General features: G+C 38.8%; 1 protein-coding gene across 5 annotated transcripts in view; it reads right to left on the reverse strand.

The window, feature by feature from the left end:
* The window catches only part of EPM2A (EPM2A glucan phosphatase, laforin), a 340,229-nt gene that overhangs the window by 256,973 nt on the left and 68,069 nt on the right, over positions 1-15,187 (reverse strand). For 4 of the 5 annotated variants that reach the window (XM_054254493.2, XM_078370826.1, XM_017971457.4 and 1 more), the window contains exon 3: positions 4,292-4,533. The exons of the other annotated variant lie outside the window; for it this stretch is intronic. In XM_054254493.2, the coding sequence (XP_054110468.1) occupies positions 4,292-4,533 (242 nt within the window). The remainder of the gene's footprint in view (positions 1-4,291; positions 4,534-15,187) is intronic. 5 annotated transcript variants of the gene reach the window in all.

The following is a 15,187-nucleotide window of genomic DNA, read 5'->3' on the forward strand; positions in this document are numbered from 1 at the left end:
CCTCAATTTATATATGAAGAAATTGAGCACAGACATTTGCCCAAAGTTATTCCCTAAGTGGCCACTCAAACCCAGCCAGTGTGACTCTGAAGCCTCGGGTCTTAACCACTGTACCGGGGTCCTTCGCTCATCTACCTGGTTAATGGTACTTGCTGGCCCGCAGCTTGTCAATCTGGATTCTCAGTCAGTCCCTCCGTACTCACTCACCAGCCCATGCTGCTGCTCTTTCCCTGGGTGAGAATAATGTCCTCCCTGGAAATTAACACTTCCGCCCTATCCTAGAGGAGCCCTCTCAAGAGGACCATCTCTCTCTGCTTGAAAACTACTCTAGGAAGCCTAACCTAACATATAACCAACCAAGGAATAAAAAGAGGGTCCCCGGGAGGGTTCACCTTGACGTACCAGGCTCAACAGAGCAGCTACAGATAGGCTCCACGTACGATTTAATTTGGTAAGACGGTTCCATTCTTAAAAAAAAAAAAACAAAAAAAAACAAAAAAACTCAAGAAAAGACAGAAAGCCCAATCATTTAATGTAAAATATTCCAAACTTCATATGTTGACAATTGAGATGAAAAACTATAAACCCTTTGCAGGTCAAACAAGAGCTTCTACCCTCTGTGTTTCTGACTCTGAAATTTAATACAAGCCCCAGTTCTCAGTAAATGTTCCATACACACTCATTAAGTACAGGAATAAAAAGAAGACTAGAAAAATGGCAATAAAACCCTATTTGATCTGAAACACTACTAGGCACTTCTAACCTAACTTGTGGCTCACACCTGTTCCAGGCTAATCTGACTCTGGAAGGATTAAAAGCTTCCTGAAAGCACTATTGAGCCAGCCAAGGTTGTGAGGAGAGGGAGGGATACAGCATTTGAGCAGGAGTGAAGTAGCCTGAGGCATTAGGGCCTGAGATAAGGGAGAGGGGTCAAAAGGCCCTAAAGACATGCTTTAACCAAGGTTGATCCTGAAAGAAATCCACAGCTTTCAGCCTTACCAATTCTCTGTCTGTCTGTCTGTCTCTCTCCCTCTCCCTCTCTCTCTCTCTCTCACACACACACACACGCACACACGCACACACACACACATACATACACACACACGCACCCCTTTCCTTTCTTATTCCAGAAGCAGATATATGATAAATATATAATGTAGGGGCATATCTTTTTTCCTATCTTTGTAATGTAATATAGATATGGTTCATCTTATCTATAACATCCTTTGGTAGAAACTTAAAGACTTGGAACTAACCCTACAGTCTCAACTTGGTGATTTTTAAAGCCCTTTCACATCAATCACCTTATTCTACTGTTATAGTCCTGTGGGGTAGAAATTCCTATCCTCGTTTTCCTGATGCAGGAACTAGCCTGCTGATATCCTCCCAGCTACCCAGTGGTGACAAGGCTTATGCTGAGGTGTCCTGGCTCCAAGGTCAGCATCTCTGTGCAATTGCAGAGCTGAATTCTGTGTGTTGAGTGAGGGGAAAGAAATCAGACTTTGACAACAGAGGACTTCGCAAAGCATATGAACTCATTTGGGAGGCAAGGGTAGACACTGGTTATAAATAGCGCTGCAAGGACAGAGGTCAAAACAACCTGAATACCTTCTATGCAAAGAAAATTTTAATGAGCAGATTTGTTTCATTTTGTTTTTTTCAGGTGAGTCTTAGATTTGGCAGATTTTCATTTCCTACGTGAAAGACACAAGCCAAAATTTTTATAAAAGATAAAAAGAAATCTACACCACCCTTCCACACACGACAAAGTGTACAAGAGTAAGAATCGATGGCATGATTGATTGTAACAGGTCTGTGACAACCAGTGGTGACAGTCAAGCCTAACTCAGACTTCAGCTGACAGCATAATGCTGCAGCTCAAAACACTTCCTAGTGGGTTTTTCTCTAGAGTTCTAAAAAATATTCAGCTGATTAATGTATGAGTTCACTGGGTTAATATTGTAAACCACAGAGATTGGTCTGTTTGTGAAAAGTTCCCCTGTCACACAGAAGTGGTCATTAATCCTTCAGTTACTCCCCCAGCTTAGACCAAGCCAAAGAAATCCATGAGTGGGTCTTACAGCTGGCCCTTTATCAAGTGCGAGCTTGCCTTATGCAGCTCTCGGGCTGTCCCACTGTCTCAGCCTGGAAGAAGTGACGCTGCGCACTAACAGATATGACTGTGTCCTGGTGACTCACTGACCCCAAAAAAGGTGTGAGTAGAACTACAATGGGTCCTTGGGGATACAGTTTTCCCTCAGGCTTCTGCAGAGTCTAAAACTAACCAGCAAATTACCTATCTGTCAGCAAAGCCTTCAGGTAATCAGTGTGTGTGCTGGGACGGGAGGGACGGGGGATGTATGGCACGGCTGGCAGCTCAGCTTCTCCCAGCCTCATCTCACATCATTCTCCAATGGGATAACAATGCTATCAAATCAGATTCAGAGATGCTAACATCAAAGTGTTCTCTGGAAGCTACAGCCCTGCAAATCCTGTCTTCTCTGTTTTGAAAACAGGAAAACCAGCTGGACAAGGTGAATATCACCTAGATTCAACCAATGTGCGTCTTTTTATGAAGCTGTTTTTGTTTTTGTTTTTTTCTTCCTTGAAGAAGGGCAGCACTCTTACAGCTAAATCACGCTTCCTTAGATCAGGTCACCAAGAGGAATAACCAGACTGTCAACAGCTCTCTCCACCTTCAGGAACAAAAATTATATCCCATCCCCAGTGATGATTTAGCTTAGACACAGACCCACAAAGGGGCCCGAGACAAGCTACTTCCCTTGCAATTTATAGGCGTTGCCTAACTCTGGATGATCGTGAACATAAGGGGTTGAAATTACGTGGGTCTGAAGAACCTGCCTGAAGCATCCGTGTGAGAACTCGAGGAGAAGCTTCATAGCTGGCAAAGCTGCTGTCTGCAGCAATGTTCTGGGTCTGACTGCCAGCCTTGAAATTCGGAATGGGCCTCTTTTTACTTCTATGATATGGGCAATAACTTTTTTGTACCTCAGTCTCTTCCTCTGCAAAAGAGAGACAACTACAATATCTGCCTGGAGTCTTATTATGCGAATTAAATAAGCTAATTCTTGTAAATTGCTTAGGAGAGTGTTATGTACATAACATACATTTGGGGGAAGAGGGCTAAAGATAGAAACATCTCTGAGCTGGACATCACCGCCCTTCTTTCCCCAGGATAGGAGGTCACCAAACTGCTCAGCCTCTGCCGTTTCCAAAGCTCTCTGCTGCCCCCTGCTGACAGCGGCTTGATACTATCTGTGTAACTTGGTTCTCTCCTCCACTGACTGTAGTTATTCCCATTCCAACAAGTACCCTATTCTACAACCGGGCTAAAATCCATCTCATTCCTCTAAAATGCCATGCTTTTGTGCCGTGGCCTGTGCTGCTGCTCCCCCAAGCGTACCTTCTCCCTCCACATCTACCTATCAAAGCCATGCCCACCTCAAGTGCCTCCATTTGTCGCTGCCCGGAATGCGTGCTTGCCGTGCATAACCCTCCTCCAGCACAGTCCTCACTCCTCTCAGACCCCTTCCTCTCTGTGCTGCAACTAGTGTGGAACTAGTCTTACTGCACAACTGCTTCTTCCTGCTACAGGATAGCGTCTAAAGTCCTTTTTGTCGCTCAAATACTGCAAAATCATTTTTCCTCATTCTCTGATCCATAGCCAAATTGATCTTTGAGTTTTTGCAAGACTCTATGCTCTCTCCTGCCACAAGGATTCTTTTAAGCCGCTGCTTCTGCCTGGGACACTCTTCCTCCCGCCCTCCCTCAGATCTTAGCCCAAACACTACTTTCCAAGAAATCCCTCATTGACCCCCCTTCCTTGGCCTGATTACCTGTACATCATCTCATAGCAATATCTATGTATTTTTCTAATAAAAAAATTCATCATAGTTTTAAAATTCTACTTTTAGACATGTAATTAACATTTGCCATCCCTATAGGACTATGAGCTCTGTGGGGGCAGGAGGCATGCCCGTCTTTCTTTACTGTTGTGTGCCCAGCTACCAGCATAATGCCACATACCCGGTACATACACAATAAATATGTGTTCAATGAGTAAACAAATTAAAGAAGCCACATTAAACAGAATCTTAGCCACAGTGTGAAAAACATATGCATTATATATATTAAATCTAAAATCTTATATTTTTTCATTTTTACCATTCATTTTTAAGATATTAAATTATAGATAGACAGACAAAGAGCCAGCAAGAGTTTCTCTGAAACACAGTCAGCAAGGAGGCAGAACAGTTCTTCTGATCCTTACCTTCAGTGCTCATATCTGGGGTTGGCATCCAGATGTAGGCCAAGCCTTCTTCCTTATATAGCTTAATCATAGTGTCTGCAGTCATGGGCTCTGGGTAGCGGTTACAGCCTGAGGAATTCTGTACAATATCCCATTCAGTCTGGAAATTCATTACAGCTGTAATCCCCAATTCATGCTTCAGTTTGATGGTTACATGTTCCACTTGACGAGGGCAGCTACCCAGCCAGATATTTGGTAGAATTCTAATGAGAACATATGGAGTCAACTATTACCAGTAGTTCTGATTTGAGGTTTAAGGAGCTGCATAAAACATGTAGTATTAAAATATAACTAACCTTTAAGTCTGGCACAGAAAAAGCTAGATTTTTTAGACTGTGAGCACCAATGTTATTATGGAAAGAAAGAACACTAAAGTGTTGATGCTTTAGGGAAAGCCAGTAATTCAATTAACTAGAATGTCAGGAAATGGACATTTGCAAATGAAATCAAGCAGTATGTTAAAATAAGTCTACCAAGTTGTACCTATTCCATAAATGCATATATGGTTCAACATGATAAAAATCCATCCATAGACTTCAAATACTAACAAATTAAAGGTGAAAAGTTCTATAATTATATAAATAAATTCTGAAAAACAAATTTCAGCAGGCATTCCAGTTTAAAAGTCTATGTAAAAATGTCAAATAGTATGAGACTTTTAAAATATGCTAAAGAGCAGAAGCTAACCAACAACAGACTTCTTTTAAATAAAATTAGAGTTACGATTAATTCCATTAGTACCCAGCAGTGTTCTACAGGTTTCATCTAACACTACAAGGTAAGAAGGAGAAATTGCAACATAATTTCCTTTTGGAAATTCTCATTGAGGTTTATTATGGAAAAAAATAATGAAATGAAAAAGTTAAAAAGTCAGAAAAATTATAATAACCCTTTAGCAGGAACCCAAGCAGAAAAAAATAAAATAAAATACATGTATTCTCTCCTGTAGGGTAAGCAGAACTAAAGTTTTAGAAAGACAATGCTGAATCGAGATACTCTCATTGAGGATGGTTAATGCTGACATTAGAGAACTGGGCAATTGACTTCTGTTAACAGGGTTGAGAGCAGCCAACAGGAAAAGAGCAAAAAACAAAAACAGGCCAGGTGCAGTGGCTCACGCTTGTAATCCAGCACTTTGAGAGGCTGAGGCGGGGATTGTTTGAGGCCAGGAGTTCCAGACCAGCCCACTGAACATGGCAGAAACCTCCTCTCTAGTAAAATTACAAAAATTAGCCAGGCATGGTGGCGCATCCCTGTAATCCCAGCTACCTTGAAAGGCTAAGGACTGAGAATTGCGTGAACCCAGGAGGCGGAGGTTGCAATGAGCAGAGATCACGCCACTGCACTCCAGCCTGGGCGACAGACCAAGACTCTGTCTCAAATTAAAAAAAAAAAAGATTTCATATAACATTTAGTAATAATTGTCTGATGCTAGGCCAAGTTATTTATCAACTCTAACCTGTTTGTGTACTCATCTTTAGAATGAGTCTAAAAATAATTCATTAAAATCTTGTAAGGATAAATACAATTAAATAATATATCTGAATTGGACTGAAATCAGTGGATGCACAATAAATGCAAGTGGATTTCGTGTCTAGCTATAGATATTTACTTATTTTTGTAATTTACTTTGCATTACATTGTAAAGACAGTTAATTTCTCGTTGTTTCCGATATTGTTCATTGAATACTACGGATAGGAAATACTCTATTTTTTATATGAAAGCTGGCTTTGGTTTTTGCTTTTTTTCCTTTTGGTGGTGGTTGTCATTGTTGATGTTAACAGGAGAAGCCAATTAACTAATCCTCTCATGTGGTCATCACCCATATTCAGTGAAAATTATCTCATAAGATCTGGCACTATCTGTCTAAAGCCTGAGCCCCGCTTCCCCTATGGGAGAAGATAAACTTTTTCTGCTGTGTTCTCGTCTAAAGGGTTATTAGGAATTGCCTTGTGGAAATCCTTATTGTGGATTACTATGGGAAAAAAATGATAAAAGAAAAGTTAGAAATTGAGGGAAGACTTAATGGTGATGGAAAGAGGGGCATGAAATCCAAGGCCTTCATCTTATTCCTGACCCCAATTAATTCTTACATATGCTGCTGGACCCAACGGACTGAGAGGAAGACCTTGAGCAAGGACACTTGCAGGGTGCCCAAGAGCTGTGCTTCACCAGGACATGGATAGCTGGGCATTCAGAGAAACGCCACACCTGCCTGGTGACTGCACCTTCCCTCTGGCTATTGAGTGAGATCTGCGTCTATCTAGATGTCCCATCCGTCTTTCCAGATCCTTTCCAGATCCCTTCCCCAGCGACCTGCTGGATGCCTAACGAGGTGACAGTGCTGGGCTCCCACATATGCACTTCGAAATTTAGATGAGCACACTAAATCTCCTAAGCTGGAAAGGACACTTCAGCCATATAAACAAGAAACAGAACTTATTATAAGACAGTAATGAATTTTTTAACTGGAAAAAATTTAAAGAGGACTGGTAAAATATTAAAGAGAATATTCATGACAGGCAAGCTAAAATCCAAATACTACTCAGCATTTTCTTGAATATTGCACTCTTTGAGTGAGTACTAGATAGTATTTAGCTAGTCAGTAAATTCCAAAATAAAATGGCTGGCTGATTTTTCATACAAGATTACATAAAAGCTCAAGAATAGTTCATAGAGATATACAAAGGGTAAATTAGGACATTTGAGCCTGCAATGTAAGAAATCAGAGTCAGCATATCCCAAACCAGAGTCAGTATACAGAGTCGCATGTTGTTGCTAAAAGAGGTGTTATTCTATCATCTCCTTCAGCCCTGGCCTTCAGATGTTTTTATAGGGAAACTCAGAAAAAGTCAAAGATAAACAAGCCTAGAGCTGATACCTTAACACATATATTTCACACATAACATTTCTGATGGAAATAAGCCCTTAAAATACATCCAGATATGATGGAAGTCAGAGTCCATATTTAAAATTTCTGACATTTTAAAACAAGATGTTCTAAACCTAGGAGACAGACAACTAAAGATAAAGTCTGAAAACAAACACTATACTGAATGATAGAAAAGTAAGGTTATAAAGTGATTTGTACTGAATCATTACACGGGACTCAGAGACAAAGACTGGGTCTGCTGGAAACAAATCAATGGATTCTGCTTAATCAGACAGCTACAGTTTGTTTTCCAAAAGTAGGTGATATATTTCTAGTTACAGGATTCCCTGGGGGTAAAAAGATGCTTTCTAAAATGCAATTAAACTTTTACTCATCCATTCAAAAGAGGGTAATTTGATACCACTAAAAATCCATTTTTGCTCATATCATCTCATTTTGGTATCAATGTTATTTCAAATAATTTTTAAAATCAGAATTTTTAGAGTAAAAAGAAGCTTGTTGAAATATGAGATTAGAGAATAAAAATTCTCTGTAAGAGTAGCTTTAATGCAAGACATACCAAAATTCAAAGATATAATGGAATAAAAGTTATACCTGACAATTATAAATTATGTTATAAAACTTCCAGAGACTTATTTCATAAATAATCCACTATCAATCATGACTCAGAGATTTCTGGCAGCTCCACTACAGACTATTTGGAATTGCAAAGAGACACAAACTGAACCTAAAGGGTACTGTTACTCAGTCAACCCGGGACAGAAGTTCTCAAACCTGGCTGTGCATTCAAGTCACATGAGGTACTTTCATAAAAACATTTATTACTAGGATCCACCTCAGAGATACTTACAGAGAGGCCCGGGAGTTAGGCCTATAATTCTGTAGGTTGTTTGATTTTTGGTCTGTTTAGAAGTTAACCTGATCACATACGCAGCAGATTCCAGAACCACCAGTTTGTTAGGTCTCCATATGCATGAGAAGCTTAATATACAGAGCTCATTACCTTTTTTTTTAATAGCAGTAAAAAAAATATGGAGATGAGAGAAGATGGGCTTCCTCAGTCTGACATATCTACAAATTAAGTTCTTATCTTTGTCCAAAAAATAGTGTCAAGACTGCAAATGATTCCTAGGTAGTGAGGAGTGAGAAATTATCTGTTGTTTATCCATATGTTTAATGTACAGTATCTTCTAACTGGTCAAAACTAAATCTATTTCTGAGTCATGGCAAATATTTAATATAGTCCTATGCATAAGAATATACTTTTATAGAAAAAAAAAATATTAAACTAGGGTTTTGACCATTTCTGCTGTGCTATAACCAGATTATATATAAATAAAATCTATCCTAGGATAGATTTTATTTATATATCCCTGGTATTTAGCTAAATATATTTATTTATATTTCCCTGGTATTTACCTAGTAGGATTACTACTGGGATAGATTTTATTTATATATAATCTGGTTAGTATTTAACTTAGCTAAAGACCAGGGAAAAGAATAGATGGCTGACATTCTAAAACCTTACTTTCTTGGAGTGCAAATCAAAATCAATTTAATTCATTTGAGTGAATCTGGATTTGTGGTTCCAGGTAATCACATCATAATACTACAATATCTGTTTCATTCATCAGGCTTGGACCTGTAGCCCAACAGCTCCTGAAGCATATGAATCAGAGCCTCAGCTGTCAGTCAAAGGAAGCCTCACTGTCAATAATGAGTACATTAGGCAGAATGAGCATCCGGGCACTTTATAAAAATTACCACAGGGTATCGACGGAAGTGGGTATCAAAAAGACAAAAGGTATTGGGAGAGAAGTCCATTCTAAGGGCTTCACATTAGAGCTTCCATCACTAATGGCCGTGAGAAATGATAGAATAACCTTTTCCTGAAGGTGAAAATTAGCATTTTGCGTCCATAGAAAGAAAAAAAGATGAGAAAAACCACAGGAATAATGGAATCGGCTTTTGTTTACTCATCACACCTAAAGACCCCAACTGTTGAATTGCAGTGTCCTCTTCCTAGCCATATAAACGAAGCACCATTTCAAAAACAGAGAAAAGAGATTGTGCTGAAACTCTTCACAAAACCCAGCTAAGAATTTAAAAGCAAAGAAACAAAAAGCACATTTCCTAACTTGGATAATTGTGCTGCATTTATCTTATTTAATATTTTATAGGCAATTCAATTAGAAATTAAAATGTGATCTAGCTTTTAAATAACGAGTAAGGGGAAAAAAATTCTATCTGTCCTATAATTTAGAACTCATTAGTAGGAAAGCAAGAGAAACATTAAAATCAACCTCTAGTAAATTCCAGGCTTCAGTAGCACATACAGCTCCTTCTGCTGAAAATTTGCCCTCTAGCATCCAGTGTTGTTATTAATACCAAACCTCTACCCCAAAGGGTGCTTATAACAGGCTCCAGTTAAGGCTGAATAACTGCTCAAAGACAAATTCCAATTCAGAAAGTGATACTAATTAGCTTCTTTATTAAAACATAGTTTTATTATAGTTTGCTTATGAGTCATAGACTATGTATATAGAGCACATGTTAATTTCTGTAAGTACAGTTCATTTCTTACATTTTGGGGCTGTACTATGTAGTTTACAGCCATATGAATGCAAATAATTTTTGACACAATGCTCTTTTTCCATATTATAAAATGCTATATCATTAAATTAATTATAAAGGCCTATTACAGATTGAATTGCATCCCCCTCCCCAAACTCCTATGTTAAAGTCCTAACCCTTAGGAACTCAGAATGTGACTGTGTTTGGAGACAGACTCTACAGAGGTAATCAAGTTAAACCGAGGTCATTAGAGTAAGCACCAATCCTTAATGACTAGTGTCCTTATAAGAATGGGGAGTTTGAACACGGACATGGAGGGAAGACAATGTGAAGATACAGGGAGAAAATGGCTTCAAACAGATGCTGCCGCTAGGCCCTCAGAAAAAGTCAGCCCTGTGGACACCTTGATCTCAGAATATCAGTTTCCAGAACTGTGAAACAATAAGTTGCTATTGTTTAAGCCACACTGTCTGTGGCACTTTGTTAAAGCAGCCCTAGCAACCCAATGAAGGTCTAAACATTCAGGCTTAACATTTATTCATTTAAACATCCAGCGTCTTTTCAAATATCCATACACCAGATGTCCTTAAAGCATTGTAATAGATCTTTTTCACCATTTATCCTGATGTTTGGAATTCTTGTAAATACAACTAACATTTGATGATGGTTCCCAAATGCTCTCTTTACCCAATACTACCCTTCTTCCTTCCTTCACTGATGTCCTTCCATCTATCACCTGAGCACCTCCCACATGGAGGAAAAGATCACCAGACCCCAACTAAAATCACTGAAATATGTGGGCCCCTTCTTGATCTAATGACTTGGTACTGAAGTTCTGGGGTATCTAGTTTTAATAAATGTGGTACAGTCCTGGATCCTCTTACATGGCTCTCAGAGAATAAACCTCATTGGAGAATCCCTGAATGTAAGAGCAGTCTCTCAGACTCACAACTTCCTAAGACTGAGTCCAAGAGAGTTTGGCCCTCTTCTTTTTGAGGTTATACTATCTTGAAATTTTATTTATATGCCAAATCAACAGATTATAGTGGTAAATAAGGCAACTAGTGCACTTTGCTTCCTTAAAGGCAATCATGAGGCAGCACAAAGATTGAGGAAAATAACCAGGCTAGGACATGGTTACCTTGATACAAATTTAAACAAATGTGCCTTGAAAATAGACTCCTGGTTTGTTAATGTTGTTTCCAATGCTAAGAATTCCTTGAAAAGTTAAACTGCCGTATTTAATTATTTTTTACTTAGTGAATTTGAAAAGACTTGTTTAAAATCAATCTCTTGCATATTTAATTAGGATCCACAAAAGACCAAGGAATAAAAAATTAAACATGTCACATTTTTTGTATTTGTTTTAAAGTCATTCTGTTGCTTCAACAAATATGAAATGATGCCTGCTTCTTGCCAGTAATTCAACAACCAATAGTGAGCAACAGTAAGCAAGACAAAGTATGCCTTCACTGGAGCCTGCATTCTTTGAGGAAGACAGGTAACAGACAAATACATTTACCAAATGCCGACATTAGATGGAATTAATCTGTAATGTGCTTTTAAGGACATAAACATGGATTTAAAATAGAGATTTACAGGGGAGCGAGACTTCAGATAAGACAGGAAGGTGCTCTCTGAAAAGGTGACATTAAACATCAGAAGAGGCAGATACACAAAGTCCTTAAAGGGAGAGAGTTAAGTATACTTTAGGAATTGCAAGAAACCTGGGAACACGGAATGTGGTGAACAAGGAGGAATGTGGGATGAGATAAGTTAAAACGACATGCAATGCCTTATTGATAGGCTAGGGAATTTATATACTAATATGAAAGCACTGAAAAGCCAATGAAAGGTTTTTAAGCAGAGGAGTGACATAAACTTAGAGCTTCTAAATGGTGACTCTGGCTGTGATATGTAACTTTGATTGGGCAGGGGGTATAGCAGAGACTAGAGTGGAAGAGGGAAGACCTTTGGGAGGGGGATGGCTTGGAATACAGTTAGTGGTGCAGACACAGAGAGGTGGATAAGTTCAAGATGTACTTTAGCAGTAGAACCAACAGAACTCGCACATCAGTTGGATGCAATTGTTGAGGAAAACAGAGGATTGAAATGTGACTCCAAAGTTACTAGTGCAATATTATAATCTAAACTTTCTTAATCAGGTCTAGGCTCAATAAAACTAGTATTTACAAGTTTCTTTACCATATTTTTTTACAAGACTCAGAGTTCATCAACATTTTATTTATTAGACATCATGTTAATGGCCGGCATGTGGCCAAGCTTGATAATATCAAGCTATTCAATACCTTTTGTTTTCCCTCAAATCTTTATTTTTATTATGGAAATGTTGATTGAAGTAAAAACTTTATACACTGGATATGTAGCCCATCGAATTTATGGGCCAAATATAACTTATACTTTATGAGTTAAATTTAATTCATATTATAACATGGTTTAAATTTGACTCACATAGAAATATCACTGTAGACAAAGTAGTACACAACGAAACAGATTCATTTATGTAATCAAGTCACTAAAGAGATTTAAGTTATTCTTTGGACTTGTGGGTCTTTATTTCAGCTCCAAAACAAAAATGAATTTAGAAAACAAGATAGCTGGAAATGAAAAGATCATGATTTTCTTCCTTTTTTAATGTTAATGTCTTTTTCACTGTCAACTATTTAATTTGTTGAAATACAAGGAATTCCTGGAATAAAAGGGGATTCTATTAAGTACTTTGAACAACAACATTATAATTTTCTGAAGAAAAAATAGTTTGGGATAGTTGTATGATTATTATTCATCTAGACCAGTGCATCTCAAATATTAATGTGAAGGTGAATCATCTGGAGATCATGCTGAGATGCAGATACTGATGCAAGACACCTGAGTTGGAGCCTAAGAGTCTAAATGTTCATGAGCTCCCATGTAACACCCATGCTGCTGGCCCGTGGACCACAGTTTGGGTATCAACAAATATTCTAATAATTTAATCTAAATACTATATTATGATACATTGCAGTACTGCAGTACAATTCATAATGTCCAGATACACTGGGAAGGTAACTAAGTAAGATCCTCCTGCTAGAGCAAACAGAAAGACAAGCATTGTATCTCTATTGTTGATGCTAATATTAACCAGGTTCATTACTGAAAAACATTCTACTAACTATAGATCATTTTAAAATCTCTTTTGCCTTCTTTCTTGAATTCCCTGTAAGCAAACTGCAAGAAACCAAATGGCTACATTTAGAGAATGACCTTCGTTGGTTCTAAATCATTCCCCTTTTCTCTTACTTACAGTGCTCACTGGCCTCTTAATAGAAGCCTAAAATTCCCTTTTGTGCTATATTTTTTAATGTAGCATAAGATTCTTTTTATACACAGATGCTGAAAATCAAGGAAAATACACATAACATCTAAAATTTATGGGGCATCAAATCATTTAAATGGTTGAAAACCGACACAATTAGCAGTGCTGCAGTCAGGGATGTCAAAAATTAGATAAGGTTCTAGAAAGAGATGATAAACACTTCCTTTTCCTATGAGATGTGAGTAATTAGGATGGTAGGAACAGAGGAGAAATGCATACTAAAAATATTATAATATTGGTGCCTCCAAAATCCCTGGGAAGTTTTGCTCCTTTCATTCGGCCTGAAGTCAGAGTACTAAGAGTATACTTTATGACATCTAGAGAGAAATCACGATAGTTACTACCTCCCAAGGTTGTGAAAATCAGAAAGGTCTCTGTCCTTAAGTTACCCAAAAACCCTGAAGATCCATAGGTACAGGAAAAGAGATACTCATCAGTAATACTTGATCTATGTACTTTATTACTAACTAAAAAAGACTGTAAATAAGCAATTAGACATGCAGCCTCATACAATTCACGAGGAGAATTAAGTCCCAATCCTACCCAAACTGAAACTGTCATATTTAAGTTGGTATCTCTCAAACAACTCTAATTGTCATGAGAGTGCATTTTGTTACACACGTTCCTGTGTGCAGTTAATTCACCATGGCAAGGTCTTCAGAATACAGTTTTAGTTAAGATCACCTCCTCCACTGAACATAACTAACTTCTGCAGCATGAAGTGCTTAATTGGTAAAAATTGATCTTAAGTTTTTATCAACTACAATTGCCTCTTCCACATTTCAAAGCCCAGGACATTGACATTTCCCTCTTGTCTTATGCAAATGTTTCAATATTTTCAAAAGTTTGGTTGTTGTTCTTGTTTATGAGACAGGGTATCCCTCTACTGCCCAGGTTGGAGTATGTGACAAAATCATGGCTCACTGTAACCTCAAATTCCTGGGATCAAGTGATCCTTCCACATCAGCCTCCCAAGTAGGACTATAGGCATGTGCCATAACGCCCAGCTAATTTTTTTTCTACTTTTTTGGAGACGAGGTCTTGCTATGTGGCCCATGCTAATCTCGCACTCCCCACCTCCTAACCCTTCTGCTTCAGCCTCCCAGGTCACTGGGATTACAGGTATAAGCCACCATCCTGCCAAAACTTTTTTTTTTGAGACAAGGTCTGGTTCTATCACCCAGGCTGGAATGCAGTGGCGTGATCTCAGCTCACTGCAACCTCTGCCTCCCAGGCTCAAGTAATCCTCCTGCCTCAGCCTCCCAAGTAGCTGGGACTACAGGTATGGACCACCACACCTGCTGGTTTCTGTATTTTTTGTAGAGACAGGGATTCGCCATGTTGCTCAGGCTGGTCTTGAACTCATGAGCTCAAGCAATCCACCCGCCTTGGCCTCTCAAAGTTCTAGGATTACAGGTAGTATGAGCCACTGTGCTCAGCCCTGGCAAAACTTTTAAGGGCATTTATTCTGCATTCACAACTGGGGTTACTTGTGCGGAAATCTCATCTAAGCTTGGCATTCTCATATAAGTAGAAGAGTATGGATCTCAGATTTTCTGATATCACATTCATTTGTCCCTTAAACCATATAAACTATCCATAGACTCTTATTAAGAGAATTCACTCCAGCAGCCAGAGACCCAGCACCTACTAACTCCCACCCAGCACAATTGCTGTTTCACAGACAATTTAACATATACTTTCTTTTTCCTTCCTTCTTTTTTTTTTGAGATGGAGTCTTTCTTTGTCATTCAGGTTGGAGTGCAGTGGGGTGTGTGTGTCTGTGTGTGTGTGTGTGTGTTTAGTAGAGATGGGGTTTCACCATGTTGGCCAGGCTGGTCTCAATTCCTGACCTTGTGACCCACTCATCTTGGCCTCCCAAAGTGCTGGGATTACAGGCATGAACCACTGCGCTTGGCCACGTACACTTTCTTTCACTCTCTATTGAAAATTCCGTCAATGGGTGATTGCATGTATCCTATTGATCACTCCTATTACCCTACATGCTCCTAT

Source organism: Callithrix jacchus, chromosome 4 (assembly GCF_049354715.1).
Source record: "Callithrix jacchus isolate 240 chromosome 4, calJac240_pri, whole genome shotgun sequence".
Taxonomy (NCBI): Eukaryota; Metazoa; Chordata; class Mammalia; order Primates; family Cebidae; genus Callithrix; species Callithrix jacchus.